This window comes from Grampus griseus (genome assembly GCF_964374135.1).
Source record: "Grampus griseus genome assembly, chromosome: 4".
Taxonomy (NCBI): Eukaryota; Metazoa; Chordata; class Mammalia; order Artiodactyla; family Delphinidae; genus Grampus; species Grampus griseus.
The window spans coordinates 116,498,989-116,521,601 of record NC_138997.1 but is presented as its reverse complement, the minus strand read 5'-3'; the positions used below and the strand labels follow the sequence as shown (position 1 = coordinate 116,521,601).

At 41.8% G+C, this 22,613-nt stretch overlaps 1 protein-coding gene across 1 annotated transcript in view; it reads right to left on the bottom strand.

Moving 5' to 3' along the window:
- ALPK1 (alpha kinase 1) overlaps positions 1–22,613 on the bottom strand; it is a gene marked incomplete at its 5' end in the record, with an annotated part of 56,719 nt that overhangs the window by 17,043 nt on the left and 17,063 nt on the right. The window contains 2 exons of the mRNA XM_082653255.1: positions 1,400–1,459; positions 5,190–5,388. Coding sequence (XP_082509381.1) covers positions 1,400–1,459; positions 5,190–5,388 — 259 coding nt within the window. The remainder of the gene's footprint in view (positions 1–1,399; positions 1,460–5,189; positions 5,389–22,613) is intronic.

The window sequence follows — 22,613 nt, the reverse complement described above, 5'->3', positions numbered from 1 at the left end:
GATGGCTCTACACGGCACTAAGAGTATATGAAAAGATTCAGGGCTCACATAATGAGCCTTTCTGAGGAGAGCAGGGAAGGCACCGAAGCTGGTCTGTTTGACTTAAGTGAAGGGAGTGGTGAGTGGCTTTTGTTTTTATTGCGATTAGGGTGTGGGTCTGGGGTAAAGGTTCCCACAGCTAGGCCAGGGTTTACTGATAAATGAGCTTTAAAAAAATCAGCCTGCTCAGATGTGGGGCAAAGAGGGAAGAAGCTGGGGCCTGACAGCAGCTGCCAGTTGCCAAACATCAAAAATAAAGTCAGACTCATTATTACATGCTCTTATTATTCTGTGTCACATCACCCTCCTTACTTTCTCCCTAGCTTTTAATCTGTGTGTGTGCGTGTGTGCGTGCATGTGTGTGTGTGGTGTAGAAGATGGGAAGTATGCATATTGTAGGTTAGTGATGGTGGTCACAAATGGGGGTATGTGGTCAATATCTGTTATTTCAAACTGCCTCCCCACTGGAAATGTCTACAAGTTTCAAGGAGCTCAAGACCTTATATCCAAGCATATTGAGCTTAAAAGTCGACAAGGAATTGTGTTCAATGTAATAGGAAACTTGTTGACTTTAGTGCCCAGAAATTCAGACAAGGTATTTGAGGCTTAAATTGTTACCCAACTATTAGGACTTGCTTCCTCTCATGTATGATTAAATATCAAAAGAAATCTATTTCAAAGTAAGTTTTTATTATAGCTCCTCTGTAGCAAAATAAAATTTATTTTCCAGACCCTTTAAATACATAAAACTGTAAGTGTATTCTCCTGAATTTATAGGCTCAATTTCCATTCACAATTCTTTTCAAAGCTGTAGCTGAGCCCTTTCTGAGGTACAGGGAGTTACCTACCTTCACAGCGAATGTTGATTAGATAACACACTCTACAATAAAGCAGGGTGATATTAGAAGACTTGGTTGGGTTGTTTTTTGTTTTGTTTTTGTTTTTAAATAGAGAAAATGGAAACATAGAGAAGTAACCTGCTTGACCATTTCATTTATCAGTAGCAGAGCCAGTCCTAGGTAGTTCTGGGAACGTCTAGTGTATAGTAACTACCAGGTCATTACGTTTCATTTATTTATTTATATTTATTTACTTATTTAGGCTGTGCTGGGTCTTCATGGCGGCACACGGGCTTCTCTAGTTGCGATGTGCGGGTTTCTCTAGTTGCGGCATGCAGGCTCAGTTGCAGTATGTGGGATCTTAGTTCCCTGACCAGGGATCGAACCCTGGCCCACTGCATTGGGAGCGTGGAGTCATAACCACTGGACCACCAGGGAAGTCCCCACTAAGTTGCTTTTAAACTGGAACTCTGGTAGGGATGGAGGGTGAAGGTCATTGTGAAGATATGAGAGCACCTTACCTGTTGCTCCACTGTTGCTTATCAGACTGCTCAGGATATACTCTGCTTTTAAAAGTTTCCCTGAAAAGAAGCAACACATAATTAGTTCTGAACATGTGCTTTAAATACTGCTGTTCATGCTCTAAGGTTAACACATTATAACGGGGAAACATTCTATTTTAAAATTTAAAATCAGTAACTACATCATACACAAAAGTGAAAAAGAAGTTTTCAGGAACTGGTAAGGTGGAAAGTTGTACAGTATCTGAAATAGCAATTAAATTCATATACATGTACATACATATACACACACATATTCATTCATATGAATGAATAATCCATTCATATAGAGTAAGGCTTGAGAAGTAAAGGCAAACCTTTGTCAAAGGCTGTGTCTCCTTTTTGTGAAAACTATGCCTCCAGAAGTGGAGGAGAGTTGCCCGTGAATAGGTCTATTTACAGAATTATCAGGAAGGAATTTTTTTAGGGGGTGGGTAGAGAGGTTCTTTGTAAACTTTTCATTTATTTCATTAACACCACGTAGGAGGGGCCTACACTATGGATGGCTGTTTTTCTGTAAGGAGGAAACTCAATCATTCATCCTTTTATCCATTTCTGCTCCCAGGTGCCTCTAAGCCCCATATGACCTGGCCCCTGGGACTTCTTTGACCTCTTCTCTTAGCATTCTTTCCCTCATCCTCACTCCTTCTACTTTGGTTACAGTGGCCTCCTGACTGCTCCTTGAATCTGCCAGGCTTGTTCCCATGTCAGGGCTTTTGTACTTATTTTAGTCTGGAATGCATTTATTCCAGGTATCTCCAAGGCTTGCTCCCTTCTCCTTCAGGTCTTTGCTCAAATGTCACTTCACTGTCTCATAAGGCCTTCCCTGACCACCCTATTTCAAAGTGCAGATACAGACATATACCTGACTGTGGTAGATTGTGATCCAAAGGAGGTCACAACAATATCTTCTATTCCACATGCTCTTCTGCAACGTGACCTTGCCATTCCTCCATCAAGAAGTGGAATCTATTTTCCTTCTCCTTGAGCCTGAACTGGCCCTGTGACCTGTTGTGACCAATCGATGTGGCAGAAGTGACACTGTGTACCTTTCTGGTCGGGACATTAAGAGATGCCTCTTGAGTGTGGATGCTTCTCTACAGCATAATTTTGTACTTGACCTGCTAGGTCCCAGAAATTTCAGTCCTGAATTAATTTCTTCTTAATTACTTGGTGGGTGATTCCCTCTCTTGTGGGTAAATTCAGACTCCACACAGACATTTGGCACAGACTTGGGGTTTTTATTTCTTTACAGAGATTTTTTTTGGCCTCCACCTCAGAGCTTGGGCAGAGAATAAGCTTCCTCATCACCTCCCTGGGTGGGCTGGTAGAGCAGTTCAGTCCCATTTCATAGCTGTGCAAACCTTTAAGGATTCCAGTTTTATCCAAATATTTCACTCCACGTAGGCCCAAGGCCCTGTCTCTTGTCCCTGCACAGGAATTAAAGTGGCAATCCCTTCCCCTAGGACTATATCCAAGTGTAAATCTCTTTGGCTATAGTGTCAGGAGCAATAGTCCATTATTCTGATTTTGAATGTCTTGTATGTTTCAGGCACTTAAAAAAATATTTAATTCACCATATTCATGTACCGTGAATTAAATATTTCGATATTTAATATTTAAGTGGGAGAAGATTCCACACTTGCTCAATCCTCCACGCTGATGGAACTGGAAGTTTGACTCTTTGTTTTTAACTGTGGCTTGAAAGGTTTTGTCTCCTAACTTCAGGCAGGAGTGCGCTGGGCAGGCCCAGGGCATCCTCTCTTGCCTCTGAAATCCCACGACATTGAATGCTTGGACCTTTGGAATGGGTTTTGAGTGGATACCAGGATGGGCTGGGTCAAAGGGGAAAATAGGCAGACTGTGCTGTCCCTTCATATTATCTTTATCCCTTTCCCTTACCCCTTATAACATCGTACACACCTCTCCTTTCTCTATCCCAGGATTCCCAAATGCTGGGGACTGAGACCCCTTTTCACTGTACCTTGTTCTCTTTCCAGGACACCACTCCTGCCTTAAGTCCCCCTTTCTGGCTGAGAAACCCAGTGTAGGTAGAGCCTCAAGAGATATCTGGGGACAGAAGTTTACAGATAAGCACTTTAACTCTGAGGCTGTGTCTGTTTTCTTGTGGCATTTCTGGCAGTATCTTTGAGGAAAAGACAACCCCAACTGTTGCAGAATAAGATCTAGGACTTTTACCTTAGACATGTGATGTGCGGGCAGAGGAGCGTGCTGCTCATGATGGTATCAAGGCTTAATTGTCATCAGAAGAAAAAGTCTATACCACCTTAGTTAGAGGCATGAGAGGAACAATCAACCAAACAAGTAAGTGAAAAGATTATTTGGCTGTGTAAAGCAAAGCTATCAACATGACTACTTACCACTTGACCTTGATTTCCATGTCACACTATAGCAAATCTGTAAATCTGTGTATCATGAAACATGCCTCAGTAACTGTTCCAAGTTCAATTTGATGAGAACCAACATTAGTTTGCCCACGCACACCCGGCCCTCAACTTTCGGTTCCCCTAACAGAATGCTCTGCTCACACATTATTCCATCTGATGCCATCAGAAGGCGTATTAGTGGTTAGGTTTTTCTCATACCCTCAACATGATAAACCCCAAACATTATAAAATGTCCCAAATCATGGACATTTGAAGTAAGAATTTTTTCGTAAGTTCAACTCTGTTGATGCAATTACTTTAGAAAAGTAAATAATAAGATATGGGTACAATTTATGTACAGCTGCAAGAACTTGAGAGTGAATGAACTTGGGTTTGTGAAAAGTTAACCTCCACAAGCCCATGTCTCTCATGTCCTTTTATCTCTATCCCTCTCTGTACTCAGCAACTGTCCCATTCATTACAGTTAGTACAGTTCCTTTTCAAAGGAAATGAAGTAGTTAAAAGATATTTTAACTTCTTCAAGGCCAGAGTTATTAAAACAATAGCAATAGCTAAACCCAATTTAAAAAATGAGCCAGTCCTGTTTCTGGGACAGGCAACTTGCATTCTATTTTCATCCTTTATCCTTTCACTCTTGGAAAAGAGAAAAGCAGGCTACAAGTTTCTAAACCTCATGGTTATCAGTAATTTAAATAATTCAAGAATTCTATGCAAGTGAACTTTGCTGTAACACATAGCAGGCCCCTCTCCCCTCCAGTCCCCCTCTACATTACAGCCTAAGTTAGAATGTCAGCCTCATTTTTCATTTTATTCAAAGTGACAGAAGGAAAAAAAAAAAGATACTTTAAGGCCTAATCAGGTACTGTACTGGTGTTCCATGTGATGGAAAAATATCTCAAATTACTTCAGTGGGTTTGTCAGGTCTATTGTTAGCATAGTCAAGTGGCCCTACAGAAAGGAGACTGGAGAGCTAAGAGAAAATAGTAGAATTCTAATCTGATTTTTAAAGGCTGCTGGTCAGAAGTATAGCAATTCAGATACCCCTGTTTGAAAGCAGCAGGACAGATTTGTTAGACGACAAAAGCTCCAATTAGTATTTTCCACCCCCTTTCACAATTTTCTCTATTGCTTTTGGCTCTGAAATCCTTTATGCCAGGGCCTTTGTGCTGGCTAGAGGCAGGGGGAAGGGCAAGGCGGCGGGCTGGCGGGAGCGCCGGCGGCTACAAAAGAAGGCCCGAGGGCCTCGGTGCCCGCCGTCCCCGCGGAAGTCAAGGAGCCCCGAGGAAGGTGAGCCCCAGATGGGACGACTCCGGGACGAGGAGGGCCAGCAGGAAGGAGCCTACCTGAGTGCATCGAGATTCGGGCTTGGCGAATAACCACCTGCGGGGCAATTGGCGTTGCTGGCTGCAGCTTGTGCAGCCCTTGGGCGACCTGCAGGAGTTCGCCCGAGACGTCGAGCCCGTACAGGAACCGGTCGCTCAGGAACACAATGGCAGCTGCGGTGGCACACTCCCGGGCGAGGATGGAGGCTTTCAGGGACGCCTGAATGAAAAGAAATAAAGTCGGGCAGAAAAGAAGGCAGTCTTGGGACCAGTAGTCTTCTAGGTATTATTATCAAAACAAGAACAACAACAAAACCTAGAGCTAGGAGAGGAAACAGTACGCTACTGAACAAAAAGCTAATAATAATGATAATAATAACGATAATGAAAAGCCCAATTCATTTGTGGGATAAAATAATATTTCTTTCATTCCATTTTCCCTATTACATTTCTAATATTATACACGTAATAAATGCATATTTCTTGTTATGAAAAAATTCAAACAGCAAGTAAAAATTAAAAGTGCCCCTTTGTTTTTTTCTGACACCTTACCTTATTTTTTCCCTTCCACAAATTTCATTCTCATTCTTCCTGTTAATGGTTTCCCAGAGATCCTTCCAGAACTTCCTCTACCCTTTTCTGTTTATTTAGACATTGATTCTTTGTCCTACCTTGCCTTCTCTCTCTCTCCTTTCTCATTTTCTCCCTCTATTTTTCTTTTCTTTTTTCTCTTTTCCTTGCTTTCTCCCTCCCTCCCTCCCTTTCTTTTCCTTTATTTCTTTCCTCCCTCCCTCCCTCCCTTCCTTCCTTCCTTCCTCCCTCCCTCCCTTCCTAAATGGCATTACACTAGATATATTCTTTTGCTACTTGATATTTTTGGTCATCATAACATCTAGAAGTTTCCATGTCAGTTCATAATATTCTGCTTCATTTATTGCCTCTATTTTAATTAAGAAGAAATATAGGGGCTTCTGCGCTGGTGGCACAGTGGTTGAGAGTCCGCCTGCCGATGCAGGGGACACGGGTTTGTGCACCGGTCTGGGAAGATCCCACATGCCGCGGAGCGGCTGGGCCCCTGAGCCATGGCCGCTGAGCCTGTGCATCCGGAGCCCGTGCTCCGCAATGGGAGAGGCCACAACAGTGAGAGGCCCAAGTACCGCAAGAAAAAAAAAAAAAAAAAAAAAGAGAAAGAAAAGAAAACCTTCCAGGAGATGGCCTTTAATTTCAGCATTTTGAAATTCTCTAGTGAAAGTTGGTACCAAAGGACCAAATGATAACTTGGTGATTAGCTGGGGATTACTCCAACTGGGAATTTCTTACACAGAGCTGAAAGGACGCTCTACAAGTCTAGTGAGGTGGTCTTCCCAAGTTGAGGAGATGGAGCTTCTAGGAGTCTGTAGAGGCTAAGGTGGCCAGGGTTCACAGAGCAGAGAACCAGAAGGAGAGAGCTGCACAAAGCAAGAAGTCCAGAGGTCTGCAGAGGGTCCCCTCTGAGTCTCCAGCAGAACACTACTGATCAGCTCATGTATGAAAAGACACCACCCAAGGCCGGGGAAAGAACCATCTGAAAGGAGCAGAGGAAACAATCCCCAAGCCTCATGTAGTTTGTGTTTCTACCAGCCATAGTAGGAAATCATGTCATTCACAGGGCAGGGGGTAGAATATTCAGAAGGGTATTGCTTCAGTAGTGAGACAAAATTAACCTCAGAGGAAGATGGCTCTTGGCCCACTCTGAAAGTTTAGAAGCAAGCATGGCATGGATCAAACTATTTCCTAACTTGACTGAATTCCAGAACAAGGTTCAAGAATATCTATAGGCACCCAAATTATCTGCCATATTATAAGGTAAAATTTATAATGTTTGGCATCCAGTCAAAAATTACACTAAAAAGAAAAAGAAATCAATAGAAACTGAACCCCGAATGACAGTTTTAACTGTATTTTATAAGTTCAAGAAGGTAGGGTAAAAATTAGGTGGGATTAGGGACATGGGAGATATAAAAAATGATCCAAATCCAACTTCTAGAGATAAAAAAAATGTCTGAGATGAAACCACAGGTATCTGGACTGTGTCCAAGGTCCTCCATTTGCTTGCCATGGTCAGTTACTAAACCTCTCCTAGTCTCAATTTCCTCATCTGTGAAATGTGGATAGTACCTATTTTCAGTGCTGTTTTAGGATTAGAGGAAATGTGGGTCAAATGTTCAGCACAGAGCCTGGCACATTGTGGGTGCTTAATAAATGAAGAGGAACACTACGAAAAAAAATAGGAAAAAAGAATTCCGTTCACGTGCTCCCATTCTCCTGTATGATAAAATAACAACAAGCAAAGACAGGCTCCTAAAAGAAATGTCAGTGGAATTTTCAACAGAGTAAAAAGGAAATAACAGATCATGCATATAACATCTCTAAGGTTTATCTCAGAAAATGGTGAAACCTCTCATTTAATTTCTTCTCTTCACTAAGTCTAAGGACTGATGTTACTGGAAGCTGAGGAAAAAAAAAAAAAAGGAAAATGAGCAGGCTCTATGGCAACTGGCGAAGGAAAGCTGGTTCTTGAAAGGGAGGCTTCTTAGCGTGCACGTGTGAGTTGCTTTTGGCTGTCGCCAATGGAGGAATCCCTCCCGAGCACCTGTAAAGGATGCCACAAACACCCCATTCTGCATCCTGCGTGAACATGCCATATATTTGAGCAGAGAACATTCCCTCATCTATTTTTCCCCCTTCTACTCTTAATAGTTTGGAGCACAAAGCCTGAGAGAGGGTGACCTGTCAGACAAAGGCCCTTTGAGTTCCTTGGAAAAGTAGAGTTGGAGGAGGATGGAAGGAATCCAAGTGGCCCTATTATTTCCACTTGCACTAATTAGACATTTTTCTGTCAGCTATTGAGCACTGCTGAGAGGCCAAACTCACTGAATTCATTTCTAAAGTGTTTACAGAAGTTTGCATCTGTTTGTGTCTCTTCAGGAGGAAAATAAGCACTTCAATAGCATTGTGGAAAATCTAAACGAAGCATCCTATTCTGGAGGACCTGGCATCCCCGCAGCTGCATAATTTGACTCTGTTCAGGGCCCAAACCTCTCGCATCTCTCTCCAAAACCTAACGACGCAAAATGCAGAGAAGTCAACTCAGGGGAATCTTTTCTTTCTTGTCATTGTCTTTTCTCTCCCTCTTTTGAAACGGTGGCCTGCTGTGCACTACATACAGATTTAGGTGGGTATCATTCTTGCAGCCCCTCTCTCGCGTTTCCACCAGCACTCTGAGAAATTAATACCCACTTTCATTTGTTGCCAAGTGGGGGGATAGTAAATTCCTCAGCAGCAAAGCAGAATACATCACCATCCTGGGAATCTCCCCCAAATGTACACCGGGGGAGCACTCTGACTTCAGAAAGGGAGGAATGAAAGGAGGCCCGAGTGTGTGGTAGGGAAGGACGCTAAAGAGAACGTTTCCCTACATGGTAAAATGTGCCTGGGTTATGCACAATTAGATTAACATGAAAGAGAGTCCCTTTCCCTCCCCCACTCCCCCAAAAAGAAAGAAAACAACACAAAAACCCTAACCCACTGACTACGTGGCAGTGCCTTTGAAATGCATATTGGTCTACGTGGTATTTGATTCAGGATTCTTTTTGTCTGGGTTTTTAGACCCACGACTGACCTGCCATCACAGAGGGCTCAAAAATATAATCTTTTAAGATGGTGTCACAGTAACAGAATTTTAGTGATGGAACCAACATAGGATAACTCAAGATTAAAAAAAAAAAAAAAAGGAATTCTGTTTTATTATCTTTCCTCAGAGGCTGACTTAGGAAGCTTGTCCCAATAGCCACTGAATTGTGGCTTTTCTTCCTGAATGAACCTGTTTAAATAAAAATATATGGATACAGATAAGGGAGTGTGTATGCTGGAGCTCTAAAGAGACAGGCTCACAAATGTGCACACACACACACCACAGTTTTTTCACATCTGTTTTCAGGATGGGAAATATGGGGTCCTAATTGAGTTTATGGCACAAAGGGAACTTCATGGCGAGGAAGCTGAGTCAGGTGGTAAAGGAATTAAACTCCACAATGAGATTTCAATACGCAGATGATTGAAAAAATGCGAAAGAGCCTTTTCTAAGGGCTTTTACTGAACAGCAGCAGGAAAAGTGTGTGCTGTTTTCATGGCTCCTGGCATTAGTGCTAGCCCCTCCCAACGCTGAGCATCAAGTTTGGGTCCCAGCTATGGGTTCAAAGCCATGATGTGTTCACAGCAATGACAATGGCAGCTGTTCTCAAGGGGGGCTGGGTGAGGGGACTCAGAACAGAAGCCATCTGGCATTGCAATTGGCAGGCGCAGTGTAAGGGGAAATTATTGCTGCATAGCAAATTGGGAGATAGGAAAAAGGCAGGGGAAAGGGAGGGGGGAAGTGTCCTGAGGTGAGGAATTAGCCGAATAAACAAATGAAAAGTGACTGAGGGCTGCATAGTTATATATCAACAATAAGGCTGAGTAAGAGTCAACTGATCAAACTGGACTACTCAAGGTCAAGGGAAGACCAGGCACAGCATGCACCACGTTTGTCCACCCACCGAAACGTGAGGAGGAGGAGAGGAAAAATCCTGAACCTTCTTACAGTTTATATTCAGGGCCTGTTAACATTTCACCAATCTTTCCTTCATTTTACCAGTGGGGCATGCAGATTCAATCACTTTCCAGAAATAGTTATAACCTTTCTCTCAATCTCAATACCTAAAGATAATAATTTGGATCATCTATCCCTGCTTTCTTACCCTCCCTCTCTCAAATCTACTGTGAATGGAGTTGGGCTGTCTGTTAAAAGAACGAGAAAGCAGTATCAAAACAGAGGCCACCCACCCAGGATCCTGGTGAGCCTCACGGCCCCGGGTACTGTGGACCTGCGTGTCTTACCTTTCTTCTGGACTCCAGGTTGCTACAGCCACCATGGTGATTTCAGCATCTACACTGATGACTCACCCAGCACACTGGTCTCTCTTGCCATGGCCTCCTTATCTCCAAGGATCTTGTTCTACACTTAAGCTTAGTCACTCTCATGGTCAGTCACTTTAGAACTTGCTACTTTGGTGGCATCACAATCAGAATCTCAATTCCAGCATTTGATTCTTTAATCTTTACCTCTTATTCTCCCAGCTCCCTTCCTGGATAGCCCAACTCCAGTAATTCTGCAACCCTTTGGGGACACCCACACTATCTGCTGCCCTTACTGGGGTTTTTTGTGTGTGTGTGTGCTACGCCATCAATCCCTCATGTCCTCACTTGCCTCTTTAAATTCCATGGTGCATCAACACAGCAACTTTTTAATAAGCATTCTTCGCTCCTTTGCTGCTTTCAACTTCTGTCATATTTGTCTGGCAATTCTGACCATGTTTATTGTCAAGGAAAAATGTTGGCCTCGTATTAGAATCCCCTAGGTAGGCTTTTAAAAATCCAGATGCCCAGATGGCACCCCAAGCCTGTTAAATCAGAATCTCTGGAAGTGTACCCAGGCATGTTTCTCTAAACGATGCCCAGGTGATACCGATGATCCCCAGGTGATTCCCATGATTCTAGAGTTGAGAACCCGGGAGCTAGCCTGACCTTTAGCCTCTTACCCCACCCCTCACTCCTCCTCCCTACTGGGGGTGGAGTGAGTTATCTGATGGGAGTAGCATACCTGGCTCAGACCTTCCTCTTTCCTCTCTTCAAGTCTTCCTTCCTGTTCTACAGTAAGGGAAGGGGCCTGCCAGCAACAAGATGTGTCTGAAGTGAAGAATTTTCCAACCCACTTGTCTGAAAACCTAAAGCTACATTCTCCTATCTGTTTTAGAATAATAAAGGTTGCTCTTTTGCATCTATCTTTCAGTTGGTTCTGAACACAGGAGGGGAAGATGAATATTATTTTTTGTCACTTAATATTTTCAAATTATATGTAATTCTCTGCCTAATCTGAGCTTCTACCCAAGCAAGTGAATGTGGCTGGAGAAAAATACACAACCATAACACTTCAAATTTATGACCATGACCTGAGGCTGGCCCTTAGCATGGCCTAACAACCCAGCTACTATTATACTTCTGCTCTCCTCTCCAGCTGCCACAGCCCCTTTAACCTCCTCACACTCAGCTGATGACCTGGCTTCTTATCTCACTAAGGAAACAGTCAGTGAGATGACATCTTCCTTATTCTCTTACCCAAATCTGCCAACCCTCTTGTACTGTAACCCATGTGTCCTCCCTACTTTCCTATTGGCATGTTTAAGGCCAATCCCCCCACTTAAATATTCAATTCTATCCTGCCTTCTTTACTCTAGGACATTATGCCTGTAAATACTTTCTTTCACTTCTGCATCATTAATTTCCTTATCTCTACTGGATCATTCTCATCAGCATACAAACATTACAATATCTTCCATCTTAAAAAGTCCTCCCTTAACCATATATCTCTGTCTTAGTCCTTTCAGGCTGCCATAACAAAAATGCCATAAACTGAGTGGTTTATATAACAACAGAAATTTATTTCTCATAGTTCTGGGGATTGGGAAGTCCAAGATCAAGGAACCAGCAGATTCCGTGCCTGGTGAGGGCCTGCTTCCTGGTTCACAGATGGCATCTTTTCTCCATGTCTCTCTGGGACCTCTTTTATAAGGGCACTAATCCCATTCATGAGGGCTCTGTCCTCAAGGCCTAATCATCTCCCAAAGCACCCCCTCCAAAACCATCACCTTGAGGGTTAGGATTTCAACCTATGAATTTGGGAGGTAAGGATACAAATATTCAGTCCACAGTATTCTGCCTCCAGCACCTGTCCCATTTCTCTGTCCCTCTTTACAGCCAATCTCAAGAGTTGTCTAAACTCAGTCTTTGCTTCCTCACCTCCCACTCTTTCTTAAATCTATAGCTTTCATCCCCAGCACTCCACTGAACCCATTCTTTTCTAGGTTGCCAACAACCTCCAAACCCAATGACCATTTATTAATCCTCATCTTATTCAAACTCCTAGAACCATTTGGCTGTGACAATCAACCCCTCTTTTTTTATTCATGTGACTTCTGGCATTTCACACTCTCCTGCTTTTCTTCCTACCTCATTGGCTGCTCACTCTACTTTGCTGGAGCATCCTTCTTTTCCAGCCTCTGAATGTTAAAGCCCTAGGATTCAGTCCTAAGACGGCTTCCCTTCTCTAGCTACATTCACTTAGACTGTCCCATGGCCTCAAATATCACTTCTGTTGACAATCCCAAATTTAAATACCATACTGAGTCTCTTTCCTGCAATGCTGCCTAGTGTATGAAATTGCCTAGACAATAAATAGCCCGATGTGGATGTCAGTTAGGTATCTCAAACTTAACATGTTTAAAACAAAACTCTTTATTTTCTCTGCCATACTTGATTTTCCATCTCAGTAACGACAACTCATCCATTCATTTGCTGAGGGACAAAACTTCAGAGGTTTCATTCTAAGTTTGTGGCTCTTCTCCTCTCATACTCTACATCTAATCCATCAGCAAATGCTGTTGGCTCTACCTTTAAAAACATGCACAAGATCTGGAGGAGCTTCAAGAGGGCGGAAGAGTAAGACGCAGAGATCACCTTCCTGCCCACAAATACATCAGGAATACATCTACATGTGCAACAACTCCTACAGAACACCTACTGGACGCTGGCAGAAGACCTCAGACCTCCCAAAAGGCAAGAAACTCCCCACGTACCGGGGTAGGGCAAAAGAAAAAAGAAAAAAACAGACAAAGAGTAGGGACGGGACCTGCACCTCTGGGAGGGAGCTGTGAAGGAGGAAAGGTTTCCACACACTAGGAAGCCCCTTCGCGGGCGGAGACTGCAGGTGGCGGAGGGGGAAAGCTTCGGAGCCGTGGAGGAGAGCACAGCAACAGGGGTGCGGAGGACAAAGCGGAGATTCCAGCACAGAGGATCGGTGCCGACCAGCACTCACCAGCCGAGAGGCTTGTCTGCTCACCCGCCAGGGCGGGCGGGGCTGGGAGTTGAGGCTCGGGCTTCGGTCGGAGCACAGGGAGAGGACTGGGGTTGGCTGCGTGAACACAGTCTGAGGGGGTTAGTGCGCAGCTAGCAGGGAGGGAGTCCGGGTAAAGGTCTGGAGCTGCCGAAGAGGCAAGAGACTTTTTCTTGCCTCTTTGTTTCCTGGTGCTCGAGGAGAGGGGATTCAGAGCGCTGCTTAAAGGAGCTCCAGAGATGGGCGCGAGCCACGGCTAACAGTGCGGACCCCAGAGACGGGAATGAGACGCTAAGGCTGCTGCGGCCGCCACCAAGAAGCCTGTGTGCGAGCACAGGTCACTATCCACACCCGCCTTCCGGGGAGCCTGTGCAGCCCGCCACTGCTAGGGTCCCAGGATCCAGGGACAACTTCCCCGGGAGAACGCACGGTATGCCTCAGGCTGGTGCAACGTCATGCTGGCCTCTGCCGCCGCAGGCTCGACCCGCATCCATACCCCTCCCTCCCCCCGGCCCGAATGAGCCAGAGCCCCCGAAGCAGCTGCTCCTTTAACCCTGTCCTGTCTGAGCGAAGAACAGATGCCCTCCGGCGACCTACACGCAGAGGCGGGGCCAAATCCAAAGCTGAACCCCAGGAGCTGTGTGAACAAAGAAGAGAAAGGAAATCTCTCCCAGCAACCTCAGGAGCAGCGGATTAAATCTCCACAATCAACTTGATGTACCCTGCATCTGTGGAATACCTGAATAGACAACGAATCATCCCAAATTGAGGAGGTGGGCTTTGGGAGCAACGATATATACATATTTTTTACCTTTTTCTCTTTTTGTGAGTATGTGTTGCTTCTGTGTGTGATTTTGTCTGTATAGCTTTGCTTTTACCATTTGTCCTAGGGTTCTGTCTGTCCGTTTTGTTTTTTTTATTACTTAAAAAATTTTTTTCTTAGTAATTATTTTTAATAACTTTATTTTTTTTATTTTACTTTATTTTATTTTATCTTCTTCTTTCTTTTTTTTTCTCCCTTTTATTCTGAGCCGTCTGGAGGACAGGCTCTTGGTGCTCCAGCCAGGCGTCAGGGCTGTGCCACTGAGGTGGGAGAGGCAAGTTCAGGACAGTGGTCCACAAGAGACCTCCCAGCTCCACGTAATATCAAAAGGTGAAAATCTCCCAGAGATCTCCATCTCAACGCCAAGACCCAGCTCCACTCAACGACCAGCAAGCTACAGTGCTGGACACCCTATGCCAAACAACTAGCAAGACAGGAACACAACCCCATCCATTAGCACAGAGGCTGCCTAAAATCATAATAAGGTCACAGACACCCCAAAACACACCACAAGACATGGACCTGCCCACCAGAGAGACAAGATCCAGCCTCATCCACCAGAACACAGGCACTAGTCCCCTCCACCAGGAAGCCTACACAACCCACTGAACCAACCTTAGCCACTGGGGACAGACATCAAAAACAACAGAAACTACGAACCTGCAGCCTGCAAAAAGAATACCCCAAACACAGTAAGTTAAGCAAAATGAGAAGACAGAGAAACACACAGCAGATGAAGGAGCAAGGCAAAAACCCACCAGACCTAACAAATGAAGAGGAAATAGGCAGTCTACCTGAAAAAGAATTCAGAATAATGATAGTAAATATGATCTGAGATCTTGGAAATAGAATGGAGCAAATACAAGAAACATTTAACAAGGACCTAGAAGAACTAAAGAGCAAACAGTGATGAACAACACAATAAATGAAATAAAAAATTCTCTAGAAGGGATCAATAGCAGAATAACTGAGACAGAAGAACAGATAAGTGACCTGGAAGATAAAATAGTGGAAATAACTACCACAGAGCAGAATAAAGAAAAAAGAATGAAAAGAACTGAGGACAGTCTCAGAGACCTTTGGGACAACATTAAACACACCAACATTCGAATTATAGGGGTCCCAGAAGAAGAAGAGAAAAAGAAAGGGACTGAGAAAATATTTAAAGAGATTATAGTTGAAAACTTCCCTAATATGGGAAAGGAAATAGTTAATAAAGTCCAGGAAGCACAGAGAGTCCCATACAGGATAAATCCAAGGAGAAACAAGTGAAGACACATATTAATCAAACTATCAAAAATTAAATACAAAGAAAACATATTAAAAGCAGCAAGGGAAAAACAACAAATAACACATAAGGGAATTCCCATAAGGTTAACAGCTGATCTTTCAGCAGAAACTCTGGAAGCCAGAAAGGAGTGGCAGGACATATTTAAAGTGATGAAGGAGAAAAACCTACAACTAAGATTCCTCTACTCAGCAAGGATCTCATTCAGATTTGATGGAGAAATTAAAACCTTTACAGACAAGCAAAAGCTAAGAGAATTCAGCACCACCAAACCAGCTTTACAACAAATGCTAAAGGAACTTCTCTAGACAGAAAACGCAAGAGAAGGAAAAGACCTACAATAATAAACCCAAAACAATTAAGAAAATGGTAATAGGAACATACATATTGATAATTACCTTAAATGTAAATGGATTAAATGCTCCATCCAAAAGACACAGACTGGCTGAATGGATACAAAAACAGGACCCATATATATGCTGTCTACAAGAGACCCACTTCAGACCTAGTGATACATACAGACTGAATGTGAGGGGATGGAAAAAGATATTCCATGCAAATGGAAATCAAAAGAAAGCTGGAGTAGCAATTCTCATATCAGACAAAATAGACTTTAAAACAAAGACTATTACAAGAGACAAAGAAGGACACTACATAATGATCAAGGGATCAATCCAAGAAGAAGATATAACAATTGTAAACATTTATGCACCCAACATAGGAGCACCTCAATGCATAAGGCAAATACTAACAGCCATAAAAGGGGAAATTGACAGTAACACAAGCATAGTAGGGGACTTTAACACCCCACTTTCACCAATGGATAGATCATCCAAAATGAAAATAAATAAGGAAACACAAGCTTTAAATGATACATTAAACAAGATGGACTTAATTGATATTTATAGGACATTCTATCCCAAAACAACAGAATACACATTCTTCTCAAGTGCTCATGGAACATTCTCCAGGATAGATCATACCTTGGGTCACAAATCAAGCCTTGGTAAATTTAAGAAAACTGAAATTGTATCAAGTATCTTTTCTGACCACAATGCTATGAGACTAGATATCAATTATAGGAAAAAATCTGCAATAAATACAAACACATGGAGGCTAAACAACACACTACTTAATGACCAAGAGATCACTGAAGAAATCAAAGAGGAAATCAAAACATACCTAGAAACAAATGACAATGAAAACACGACGACCCAAAACCTATGGGATGCAGCAAAAGCAGTTCTAAGAGGGAAGTTTATAGCAATACAATCGTACCTTAAGAACCAAGAAACAATTCAAATAAACAACCTAACCTTACACCTAAAGCAATTAGAGAAAGAAGAACAAACAAACCCCAAAATTAGCAGAAGGAAAGAAATCATACAGATCAGATCAGAAATAAATGAAAAAGAAATGAAGGAAACGATAGCAAAGATCAATAAAACTAAAAGCTGGTTCTTTGAGAAGATAAACAAAATTGATAAACCATTAGCCAGACTCATCAAGAAAAAAAGGGATAAGACTCAAATCAATAGAATTAGAAGTGAAAAAGGAGAGGTAACAACTGACACTGCAGAAATACAAAGGATTATGAGAGATTACTACAAGCAACTCTATGCCAATAAAATGGACAACCTGGAAGAAATGGACAAATTCTTAGAAATGCACAACCTGCCACAACTGAACCAAGAAGAAACAGAAAATATGAACAGACCAATCACAAGCACTGAAATTCAAACTGTGATTAAAAATCTTCCAACAAACAAAAGCCCAGGACCAGATGGCTTCATAGGCGAATTCTATCAAACATTTAGAGAAGAGCTAACACCTATCCTTCTCAAACTCTTCCAAAATATAGCAGAGGGGGGGACACTCCCAAACTCATTCTACAAGGCCACCATCACCCTGATACCAAAATCAGACAAAGATGTCACAAAGAAAGAAAACTACAGGCCAATATCACTGATGAACATAGATGCAAAAATCCTCAAATACTAGCAAACAGAATCCAACAGCACATTAAAAGATTCATACACCATGATCAAGTGGGGTTTATTCCAGGAATGCAAGGATTCTTCAATATATGCAAATCAATCAACGTGATACACCATATTAACAAACTGAAGGAGAAAAACCATATGATCATCTCAATCGATGCAGAGAAAGTTTTTGACAAAATTCAACACCCATTTATGATAAAAACCCTGCAGAAAGTAGGCAGAGAGGGAACTTTGCTCAACACAATAAAGGCCATATATGACTAACCCACAGCCAACATCATTCTCAATGGTGAAAAACTGAAAGCATTTCCACTAAGATCAGGAACAAGACAAGGTTGCCCACTCTCACCACTATTATTCAACATAGTTTTGGAAGTTTTAGCCACAGCAATCAGAGAAGAAAAAGAAATAAAAGGAATACAAATTGGAAAAGAAGAAGTAAAACTGTCACTGTTTGCAGATGACATGATACTATACGTAGAGAATCCTAAAGATGCTACCAGAAAAATACTAGAGCTAATCAATGAATTTGGTAAAGTAGCAGGATACAAAATTAATGCACAGAAATCTCTTGCATTCCTATACACTAATGATGAAAAATCTGAAAGTGAATTTAAGAAAACACTCCCATTTACCATTGCAACAAAAAGAATAAAATATCTAGGAATAAACCTACCTAAGCAGACAAAAGACCTGTATGCAGAAAATTATAAGACACTGATGAAAGAAATTAAAGATGATATAAATAGATGGAGAGATATACCATGTTCTTGGATTGGAAGAATCAACATTGTGAAAATGACTCTACTACCCAAAGCAATCTACAGGTTCAATGCAATCCCTATCAAACTACCACTGGCATTTTTCACAGAACTAGAACAAAAAATTTCACAATTTATATGGAAACACAAAAGACCCCGAATAGCCAAAGCAATCTTTTTTTTTTTTTTTTTTTTTTGCAGTATGCGGGCCTTTCACTGCTGTGGCCTCTCCCCTTGTGGAGCACAGGCTCCAGATGCGCAGGCTCAGCAGCCATGGCTCATGGGCCCAGCCACTTTGTGGCATGTGGGATCTTCCCGGACCGGGGCACGAACCCGTGTCCCCTGCATCAGCAGGCGGACTCCCAACCACTGCGCCACCAGGGAGGCCCTAAAGCAATCTTGAGAAAGAAAACCGGAGCTGGAGGAATCAGGCTCCCAGACTTCACACTATACTACAAAGCTACAGTAATCAAGACAGTATGGTACTGGTTCAGAAACAGAAATATAGATCAATGGAACAAGATAGAAAGCCCGGAGATAAACCCATGCACATACAGTCACCTTATCTTCGATAAAGGAGGCAAGAATACACAGTGGAGAAAAGACAGCCTCTTCAGTAAGTGGTGCTTGGAAAACTGGACAGGTACATGTAAAAGAATGAAGTTAGAACAGTCCCCAACACCATACACAAAAATAAACTCAAAATGGATTAAAGACCTAAATGTGAGGCCAGACACCATCAAACTCTTAGAGAAAAACATAGGCAGAACACTCTATGACCTAAATCACAGCAAGATCCTTTTTGACCCACCTCCTAGAGAAATGGAAATAAAAACAAAAATAAAAAATGGGACCTAACGAAACTTAAAAGCTTTTGTGCAGCAAAGGAAACCATAAAGAAAATGAAAAGACAACCCTCAGAATGGGAGAAAATATTTGCAAATGAAGCAACTGACAAAGGATTAATCTCCAAAATTTACAAGCAGCTCATGTAGCTCAATATCAAAAAAAACAAACAATCCAGTCCAAAAATGGGCAGAAGACCTAAACAGACATTTCTCCAAAGAAGATATACAGATTGCCAACAAACACATGCTCAAACATGAAAATGCTCAACATCATTAATCATTAGAGAAATGCAAGTCAAAACTACAATGAGTTATCATCTCACACCAGTCAGAATGGCCATCGTCAAAAAATCTACAAACAATAAATGTTGGAGAGGGTGTGGAGAAAAGGGATCCCTCTTGCACTGTTAGTGGGAATGTAAGTTGATACAGCCACTATGGAGAACAGTATGGAGGTTCCTTAAAACACTAAAAATAGAACTACCATATGACCCAGCAATCCCACTACTGGGTATATACCCTGAGAAAACCATAATTCAAAAAATTCATGTACCAAAATGTTCATTGCAGCTCTATTTACAATAGCCAGGACATGGAAGCAACCTAAGTGTCCATCAACAGATAAATGGATAAAGAAGATGTGGCACATATATACAATGGAATATCACTCAGCCATAAAAAGGAACAAAACTGAGTTATTTGTAATGAGGTGGATGGACCTAGAGACTGTCATTCAGCGTGAAGTAAGTCAGAAAGAGAAAAACAAATACCGTATGATAACACATATATATGGAATCTAAAAAAAAAAAAAAATGGTCAAGAAGAACCTAGGGACAAGATGGGAATAAAGATGCAGACTTACTAGAGAATAGACTTGAGGATACGGGGAGAGGGAAGGGTAAGCTGGGACAAAGTGAGAGAGTGGCATGGACATATATACACTACCAAACGTAAAACAGATAGCTAGCGGGAAGCAGCTGCATAGCACAGGGAGATCAGCTTGGTGTTTTGTGACCACGTAGAGGGGTGGGATAGGGAGGGTGGGAGGGAGGGAGATGCAAGAGGGAAGAGATATGGAGACATATGTATATGTATAACTGATTTACTTTGTTATAAAGCAGAAACTAACACACCACTGTTAAGCAATTATACTCTAATAAAGATGAAAAAAAAAAACATGCACAAGATCTGACCCCTTTTCACCTCCTCTAGAGCAACCACTTTAGTTCAAGCCATTATTATAAACTTGCTTGGATACAAGCAACAGCTTTCTAACTTGAATCCCTCCCTTTGCCACCTAAGTCCTCTCCCCCTTCTCCCCACATTTCTCACACAGCAACCGAAGTGATCCCTTTAAAATGTAAATCAAATAATAATGTTGATTCTCTGCTCTCAACTTCAACACGACTTCCCATCACAATTAAAATAAAATTTAAATCTGTTGTCTTGGCCAACAAGGCCCTATATGATTGTGCCTCTGACTACTTCACTATTTCCTCTCATTCTCATTATTTCTCTCTGTTCTGCAGCCTCCCTGCTCACCCTCCAAGTCAAGTTTGTGCTTCGGGCCTTTACACTTACTGTTCCCTCTGTCTGGAATGCTCTTCCCTCAGCTATCTGCAAGGCTCCCCCATTCAGATCTGGGCCCCAGTTACCCTTTCAAAGAAGCCTTCTCTGAGCATTTCTCTAAAATTATAGTATCTATATCCACTTGCTATCCTTTCCTTGACTCTGCTTTATTTGTCTTCATAGCACTTAACCTACAACATTAAATTGTATATTCTTTAATGTTTACCTGTTTATTTCCTTTTTTCCCACCAAAATATAAGCTTTTTGTTTACACTGAATGTCAGTGCCCAGGCACTTTGTTTTGTTTACTGCTGTAGACTCAGTGCCTTGAAAAGTGGCTCAATAAGTAGTTGTTGAATAAATGAATTAGTTCATGGCTCTCTAGTTGTTTCCTCGATTCATTTGTTTTCACATATGCATGCATGGCTGCCTTAGTGCTACTTCAGATTTTAGATCATGATTATTTGTTATATGAGGCATAAGTGAAAATATTGATAGATCAAAGTTTTTTTCAGGGAGTAAAACACCAAATAATTAAAGAAGATCAAAACAGACAAAAGGAATACAGAGGGATTTTAGTTTCCAAGCTAGCATGCTTTAAAAATATAGACTTTTATCATTGGGTATAAAGTCCATATTTTTATGAAAACATTTATTAGTGAAACCGATGTCATGATTATGTGCAGTGACAAAGAAATGTTAGAGAAGCCTGAGAAATTGGGATCCTTTTTCTTTTCTAACTATGAAAATGCCTATAAAACCATAGTAAAGCCATATTCTCTTAAAGGACCTTTCCACTAGAAATAACCATAAAATAAAAATGAAAATCAAAATAACACTTTGCTGTGGACAGAACTAACAGATTTGGGGCCCATGAGCTTAATCTCAAAAAAATGAGAGGGAACTCATCATTGCAATATACTACATTAATAGGGGAAAATTTTGCACCTGAAGCTTTATAATGTAGCAAATAATTCTTGGCACATGGTTTAGTGGGAATTTATGCATTTATTCAACAAAATATTTATTAAGCATCTCCTAGATGCATCTGATATTCACTGAAAAGACAACAGTGAAAGACAGACCCGGTGTTATCTGATCTGTAAACATTCTGAAGATGAAAATTCCCAGCTAAATGGGTTGGGTGGGGAGGCTTATAGAAACTATAGCACAGATGAGTATCAGAGTTGGAGATTAAAACTTAATATTTAGACTGCAAATTAGGATTCTAATTTGAGTCAATGCATTAACTGCAAGTCCCCCAAAAAAGGGTCCTGAGAGGAAGAGTTATCTGATGAAGAAGAGGATGCATTCTTCTCCCATATCCCAACCATTCGGGCTTATGGGAACATGCCCCTCCTCCCCGAAGAGTACAAAGTCAGGTCAAAGGTAAAAGTCTTTTTTAACTGATATGGAATTGGAAGACCCTTGTAACTTATGGTAGGGTGTTCCTTTGTTTCCTGGGAACTAAGTCTACCCCATGTGGATATTACCCCTTTTAACGACCAGTGTGTTCCATCGAGGGTTAAGGCTAACAAGTCTCAGGCTTTGTCCCAAAGGCTCTGCAGGGAGCAATCCATAATACTGAGTCACCGCGACCTGAAGCTTCTTCTATCTCAGTGGCTGTCACTGAGATAGAAGAAGCTTCTATCTTAACTCAGTGAAGAGGTGATCAATAATGAAGTTGCAGAGGAAGTGGCTAGCATGACAACCTAAGTCTTGCTGTCTAGGTCCTCCCACAACTTCATTATTGATCACCACTTCCCTCCTTTTTTTTTTTTTAAACAGTGGCAGTGCGTATCTGGTGGTATTTGGGGAGGGACTCTTATGGAGAAGTTCAAACTGTCAGATTCACTAACATACTATTTGGAATGTTAAGTTGTTTGCATTGTTTGAAAGGTTGCCTATACATGTTAATGGATTATTCTGAAAATATATCACAGTCATTTTTTGATGTCCTGATAGCAAAATTGAGTTAGAGGCTTGACTACGCTATTTGATCTTAGCTTCTATCTGTCTTGCCTCATAACTATAATAATCCCACCTGGTCCTAAGCCATGTCCTTTTGTCAGTTAGCTTATACAATAATAAGGGCTATCATTCATTGAATGCCAGGCACTGTTCTAAGCATTCTATGTTATCCACTCACTTAATACTCCAAACAATCTATGAAGTAGGCACTGT